Consider the following 7,817-nt stretch of genomic DNA (forward strand, 5'->3'; position numbering starts at 1 on the left):
CAGAAAATTGTTCCATAAATATTAGTTTTTGGATAAATATTAGTAATTTCGAAATCAGCAATCATAACGATCAATTCAGAAGAAGAATATGCCGTTTGGAAGGGGGATCAATTGTACCCAACTCTAGGGGATCAATTGTACCCATAATCAACATTTTAGAAAACTTTTTCTGAAAAAAAGTTGAAAGTTTTCCATTGCTTTGAAAATATGGTTTTTTGAAGTTCATTTTACGCTCGAACGATTGATACATTGGAACAAATATTGTTTGCATAATTTTACCATGTAAGGAACATTTTAAAGTGATGAAAAAAGATCTACAAGTTACATTTAGTGAAATTTTTCAAACAAAGTTCAATTACTCAAACAATTATTTTGTTAAAAATTTTTTTAACTACAAGCATTAATATTTTGCTCATTTTGGCACATTTTTCTAGAACATTTGATCTTTGAAAGACATTCCAGTTTCGAGATATAGCTAAGGAATCAAGTATCCCCAGGGATCAAGTATCCTCATTCTCCCCTACACTTCAAAAACTTTACGCATCGGAAAGCTGAATGGAATTCCTCTGCACAGAATGGACATCTGGCGGAAAAATGAGAACTGGGATAGCTTACTCCGAAGCTCGTCTGGTTCACCTGGGATTCAGTAGCAGTGGGTTGATGTGCAAGGTTTTGCAGAACAGAACAATGATCTTTTAGAAAGCGCATCAACTCCTTGAACTTCGGTACTTCTCTGGAATTGTGGTACGTTTCCCAGTGGCGCAACGTTAACGGGTCCAACCGAGCACAGGCCATGTACACCAGCACAGTGCTCCAACCGTCGGATGATTCACCCACTTTTGCCAGCATCTGAATATTGTTGTCAAAATCTCCTATCAGTTTACTTAATTCATCGTAGCTCTCTTTTCGCATCACCTCAGCATTGAAAAGCGCATTGAGATATGTTTTGACTATGAGTTTGCGGTTCTCATATCGACTTGTTAAAGCAGCCCATGCTACTTCGTAATTGGCTGCCGTAATCTCGATCGAGCCCACCTCCTGAAGCGCTTCTCCTGTCAGCGCTGAACGTAGGTAGGTGAACTTGTCCATCGCCGAAAGATGGTTGTTAGAATGGATGAGACTGTTAAAAGAATCACGGAATGTTATCCAAAGCTTGATCTGCCCATCAAAGCTTGGTAGAGATATCTCGGGCAGTTTAACGCGCGCCAAACTTGACGATGACCCGATCGACTCCTGGGAACTGGTGTTCGGCGCTTGTCCAGCATTTTCAGATCGACGAGCTAAGGACTGGAGGTACAACAGCTCACCCTTCATCGTGCAGTAATCGTCCTCTTTCTGCACAGATATGCTGTCATTTTCTTCGGCCCGTGCGGTGATCAGCATTAGCTCCTGCTCAGGATCGTCTACCCCGGTCACCTGGTCAGTCTGCAGCTCGATATCTGCCCGCACTAGCTGAAACTGCTTGAACGCATCGTCCAGGCGTTCTATGCGTACGCCGATCACTTCGCTTCTCACTGCACTATTTTTTGCGCTTGCAATAAACTGTCGCACTGTCTCGAAAACACGACACTGGCTACTTTCTAACTTGTAAAGCTCTCGCAAGTCGCGCATTATTACACTAATCACTGCACAGTTCTCACAGTTTCAGCTAGGCTATCACTTTTGCACTTTTTTCACTGTTTTGCACTGAATTTCGTTATGACAGACCGCTTAAATCGACTCGACGTCTCGCAAAATGATAGCTCAACACAATCACCCCCGCTGACCGAAGGGTCAATGTCAGCAATTATTTTACAACCGACCCACTTTAAGTTGCACGGATAAAGCTGTTCCTAATTCTGTTCACTTTATCCAGAAATGCAAAAACAGTAAAATGCCAGACTGTGGTGTTTTGCAGCGACCTGCCACCAACTCTCCGAACACACAACAGAAAAAAAATGATACTTAGCTGTCGGTTATTATAATTGACCAGCTTCTGGGGATCCAGAAATGCAGCACAAACTACTATGTTGCGGTTTCAAATCAGCAGTTTTCAACTGTTCACAGAACAGGATATCGAAAAACCACACAACGCTCGTTGGTTTTTTCACACAACACACTTATTTGGCCAACTATTGGCGGATTCCTTAATGATACAGCGACAGATCGGGGGGAAATTCTTTAGCCAGTATGGCTCACTTTTCACTACAGAACGTTTGATTTGTCCTTTATTAGGACTGCATACACTCGCCCACGTTGGGGGAAATGTTCGATCACACGGTAGTTTCACTGCAGTTCACATAGAACCCAACCCAAGCCAAACAAGTCCGCGCATTTCGTAAGTCTTTTGTCCGTCCGTTTTCTTCACACAGAGCACTACACCGCTATTGTAAACTGGTGATACGGAACTAGCGAGTCCCGTTATCCGGCTTCTCAAAGGACCAAATGTTTTTACCGTTTCCGAGGTTTCGGACTTAGATTCAAAAATTCGAAAGTAGATTTAATTTCCGTTTAATAAAGCCATTAACAGATTACTAATTCAATATAGGTAACAACTTTATTGCAAGCGACGACGGGATTGATACGGAACAAAAGTATGGATAAAACAACTGCGCGCGTTTACTGGTAGCGATCAATTGGTTCTCTTTTTATTCTCAAGGCAGCGCGCAATAGACGGTTGAAAGGTTGACATGGTAATTTGGTGTGGCGCGAGTACACCCAAAAGTGCGGTGGCTGATTTTTGTGCGAACAATGACAAAAATGACAAAAATGACAAAAATGACAAAAATGACAAAAATGACAAAAATGACAAAAATGACAAAAATGACAAAAATGACAAAAATGACAAAAATGACAAAAATGACAAAAATGACAAAAATGACAAAAATGACAAAAATGACAAAAATGACAAAAATGACAAAAATGACAAAAATGACAAAAATGACAAAAATGACAAAAATGACAAAAATGACAAAAATGACAAAAATGACACAAATGACAAAAATGACAAAAATGACAAAAATGACAAAAATGACAAAAATGACAAAAATGACTGACAAAAATGACAAAAATGACACAAATGACAAAAATGACATAAATGACAAAATTGACAAAAATGACAAAAATGACAAAAATGACAAAAATGACAAAAATGACAAAAATGACAAAAATGACAAAAATGACAAAAATGACAAAAATGACACAAATGACACAAATGACAAAAAGGACAAAAATGACAAAAATGACAAAAATGACAAAAATGACAAAAATGACAAAAATGACAAAAATGACAAAAATGACACAAATGACAAAAATGACAAAAATGACAAAAATGACAAAAATGACAAAATTGACAAAATTGACAAAAATGACAAAATTTGGCAACACTGGTTGGGTGTAATGAACCAAACTGCCAACTAACACGTAAGAATACAATTTTGGAAGTCCGTTTGGTTTCTTCTGCAGTACAATTGTTCCGTTCTAGTATGAACATGTTTTGAAACGTTGCCATCACGAAAAATAAGTTGAAGGAGTGGTATGTTACAAACAACGTCCAGATGATACCCAAGAACGTAAGCCTTCTCGAAGCCACAGGGTTTCGGCCAATTGCTCGCTTATCACTTAAAGAGATAAAAAAAAAATGAAGGACCGAGTAATTCTCAAGTTTCTGCTAGAATCTATTGTTAATCATCAGGTTACCATTATGGATTATTACTGCCTTCGAACAATAACCAGAACCTGAATGCCTGATTAACCCAATATGGGACACCTAATTTAATCTCTTAGAATTTCTCATGAACCTAAGGTGCTGCTATTAAAATTTCGTTATGCATGAATTTGTATTCTAAATAAACGCTAAAAGACTGCTGGATCCATTATCCAGCGTTCAGTATTAGATTCTGATCAATTTGCCAGCTAGAAACCATAGTGAGAAAATTTCCTTCTCAATCGAGACAACCATGAACAATTCGGATATTTATTCAAGAAATAGCAGCGCAGCGCTCAGTAGCCCAAAAACGACCATGAATAATGACCGCGTTCATCATCATCATTTCTCGTGCATTTATTTCGGGGGGCCGCCAGGAGGTTCGCCAATCTTCCAGGTTCACCATAATTATCCGATACCGTCTCGTGGGGATGCTCCCGCCCGGAGATCACTTTCCAGAAGCTGCTTTTTCCTCAGCAGAAAATAGTTGGGAGTTCGGTTGTGTAGATATTTCATTCCATTTCACTCCATCGATCGATTCGATTCGATTCATAGCCACCGGTTGGTGGTTGGTGAGCAATAATAACAGCAAATAATTATAATTTTCCTGCGCCCAGGCTACCGTTACCGAAATTAAACATTATTGATTCACCATCACCGGAGTCCAGCTAGAATCGAACTTGATACATGGATGATGTTGGGGCTTTCTGGCCCCTTCTTTTGCCTCCAATTAACCTGGAACAAAAAACCAATCGCACGCCCGGTAACAATAAATATAAATCGGGCTCGTCCGTTCCTCTAAACTTCAGCTAGGTCTGGACGTGAGAGTGAAAATTCTGTTGTTGAACCTAGAGTAGAAGAACCTGCTTTTGTTTCTTTTCGCAAATCTTGTTCCCCCTCAGTCAGACTTCTATACGACCCATTGGGAAAAGCTCTAAGAAGCCGGCCGGCCATTTTGCCGGTTGTTGTTGTTTGTGCAAGAAATTCCAAACTGTACTTAATGGAGACACTCTCGGAATGATCGTCGTCCCAGGCAGGCAGGCAGGGAGTTGACATCTTTTCCTTCATGGGCCATATGCTGCGGGCATTCTGTGCCTGTTCTAAGTAGAGTCGGGGGATTCTTTTCGTTCCTCCGGCCTTTCCCGGCTGTCGGGATACCTTTTTTTTCGCACTCACTCGCTGCCCCAGCTGTGTGTGGAGAATGTGGCTTGTTTTTCGCCATCACGGTCGGTCGTAATTAGAGAGACCTTCGCTAAAGGTGAAGGAAATCGCAGTTAATTGGTCAGAAGGCATCAAGATGCCTGGCTGCCGACCTATTACTTAGCCGGGGCGCACAAGTGAATAGTCGGTGACGCAATTACAGCGATTTTCTCACCCCATTCCGAGCCTTCCTTGGGTCCATCGGGCTCTTGGGGACGACACAATTCTAACGAAGGAATGTTTTATTGGAAAAACATTTCTCTCGTGCCATCCATCCGAGGTCAGTGAACTCGACTAGGGGAGGTCTCTGGAGTGTTTGGGATTTAGCAAAACGATCATGCCTTAGGCACAAATCCTAACGAAATGGTAGTCTTTGATGGAGAAAAAATGAGGGATATACGACTTTCAACGACATCCATACTTAGGCTGGTCATTGCAGTCATATCACCTTGGAAATATTGTTTTTCATGCTTCTTTCTTGACAAAGAACAAGAGTTTGCCTAATTTCGCTTGATTTGGACTCCTCCGTGTATAGAGATGTTTAAAAACTTTTTTCAAATTCCGATGTGATTTTTGAAAAGTTGTTCCATCTTGGAGTAATCAGGCTGAATCGAATTTCGAATTATTCTATAGTCACCTCTTTTTTTTCTCTCAACTTTTTGACTTTTTATAATAAAAATAGCTTGCAATTTTTTTTGCCTACAAGCATTTTTCTAGTAATTCTTATTTATCCTTATTCTGAATCGTTTTTATTTTATTCCCTAGATATTTTTCAACTCATAGTGGCACAAGAAGGATCACAAACTTTGCGTTTCGGCATTAGGTTATAAACATATTTATGGCATTTCTGTTTCACTAATTCCTCTTTTTCTTTATCTTACAGGTATGTATCATGTTTCGATAAAATGAGTAAGTAGAAAAATACCACAACTATGCCTTATTTGATGATTACGTTCGTTATTTCAAATCGAAGAATTATATCCAATCACCTGAATAGGAGCAAGTTCACTCGTTTCGAGAAGAAGTGGTACAAATTTCTACACATTTTGAAAATTTTACAAGGTAAAAAAGTTTTCAAGAACTGTGGACGTTTTTTTTTCACAAAACTTGTTATATTTTCGCATGAGATGATGCAAAATAGGAGGATTTTTTATACCCTACGGCTGATATAGAAACAGTGTTGCAAAACAATTGACGGACGTGGATCTTGAAAACATTTTCGTTTTGTTCAATTTTCAAAATGGGCTACAACTGTCAAAATGTCTCACACTTGTTCTCAACACGAGTGAACTTGCTCTAAGATCTGTTACAAATTAAAGAACTTTATGATATTTCAATGCCATATGCAATGAATTGTTCTAATATATCAACTTTTCGGAATATTTCCAAGAAAAAAGATTAAGTTGATAACAAGATTGATTCTAGTGCTTTTATTCAAAAGTATATTTAGTGAGCCATTGAATTGGGTGAAAGGGCTCGGAACAACTAATAATAAAATCGATGCTAGGGCAAGGTTGCGGGAATCACAGAAAATCTATGATTTCACAGAATTTTGAGCCAATTTTCACCACAGAATCTGTGTCACAGAACACAGAATTTTAGAAATTTTCACTGATTTCAAAGAATTTTAGAATTTCAGGCGTTTTTAACATAATTTTATTTTTTATGTAAAAATAAATTTTGAATAATTGGTCATGTCAATTGATTTTTCTTTAGTAAAATGTTAAAAGACGAAATTTTACATGGCCTTGAATGAAATTAATGGAAAAAGCATCACAGAAAACCGTCATAAAATTTTTGAATAAAATCACAGAAAGCCAGAATTTTTTTCGTCGAAACACATAATATTTTTTTGGCAACCTTGTGATAGGGGTGTATTAATATAAACGTTATTTGTCCTACACATTCCCGTGGTCCTTAAAAGTCAAAATTTTTAAATAATTGATTGTGTTGGCATCGAAGGCTATTACTATAGTTATAAGAGTGAAAGTTTCTATGATATTCAAAACGGTAATTTTACTGTTTTTTTTATTTCAAATTATCACTCCAGTGTTACTTAAAAAAAATTAAAAAAAATTCAAAGAATAAATTGTTTTTTTTTAATATCAAATAAAATAAAAAAAAAATAAGAAAAATTGATAAAATTTAAAAAAAATGATAAAATTAAAAAAAAAAGATAAAATTTAAAAAAATTATAAAAAATTTAAAAAAAAATTCAAAATTCAAAAAATTAAAAAATTAAAAAATATGAAAGGATTCAGAAAAAAATAAATGAAAAAATATAATAAAAATTAATTTTTTTTTAAATTAAATAAAAATTTAATAAAGGATATGATAAATACCTAAAAATAAAAATAAAATAAAAATATAACAATAAAATAAAAATATGAAAATAAAATAAAAATATAAAAATATATATAGATTAAAATAAAAAAAAGAAAAATAAGAAAAAAAATTTAACAAATAAATAAAAAAAAATTAAAAAAATAAATAAAAATGAAAAAAAAATAATAAAATAAAAAAAACAATAAATAAATAAAAAATAAATTAGAAAAATTACGAAAAAATTTAGAAAAAGTTGAAAATTTAATAAAAAAAATGAAAAAGAATATAAAATGTAAGAACAAAAAATAAATTAAAAAACTAAAAAAAAATTTTAAACTAAAATTAAATAAAAAAAATAAAAACAAAATATGAAAAATATAAAAAAGATAAAATAATAAAAATAAGAAAAAATATAATAAAAAAAAACATCAAAAGAGAAAAAGAATATAAAAATAGAAAAAAATATGAAAAAAGAAAAAAAAGTTAAAAATTGAAAATTAAAAAAAGAAAAAAATGTATGCAAATTTAAAAGACATTAAAAAATAAAAATTATAAAAACGATGAAAAAAAAATATAAAAAAGAAAAAAATATAAAAACATTGAAAAA

At 35.0% G+C, this 7,817-nt stretch overlaps 1 protein-coding gene across 1 annotated transcript; it reads right to left on the bottom strand.

Annotated features, from left to right (window-relative positions):
* Positions 1-510: 510 nt before the first annotated feature.
* Positions 511-1,611, bottom strand: LOC129760795 (uncharacterized). Its single transcript, XM_055758461.1, has one exon. It carries the CDS (start codon positions 1,609-1,611, stop codon positions 511-513), a length of 1,101 nt encoding a protein of 366 aa, XP_055614436.1.
* Between the last annotated feature and the right edge of the window lie 6,206 nt (positions 1,612-7,817).

This window comes from Uranotaenia lowii, unplaced genomic scaffold (assembly GCF_029784155.1).
Source record: "Uranotaenia lowii strain MFRU-FL unplaced genomic scaffold, ASM2978415v1 HiC_scaffold_77, whole genome shotgun sequence".
Classification (NCBI taxonomy): Eukaryota; Metazoa; Arthropoda; class Insecta; order Diptera; family Culicidae; genus Uranotaenia; species Uranotaenia lowii.

Excerpts from the sequence above, each read along its gene's own strand:
- LOC129760795 (XM_055758461.1), bottom strand. The coding sequence starts at position 1,611 with ATGCGCGACTTGCGAGAGCTTTACAAGTTAGAAAGTAGCCAGTGTCGT.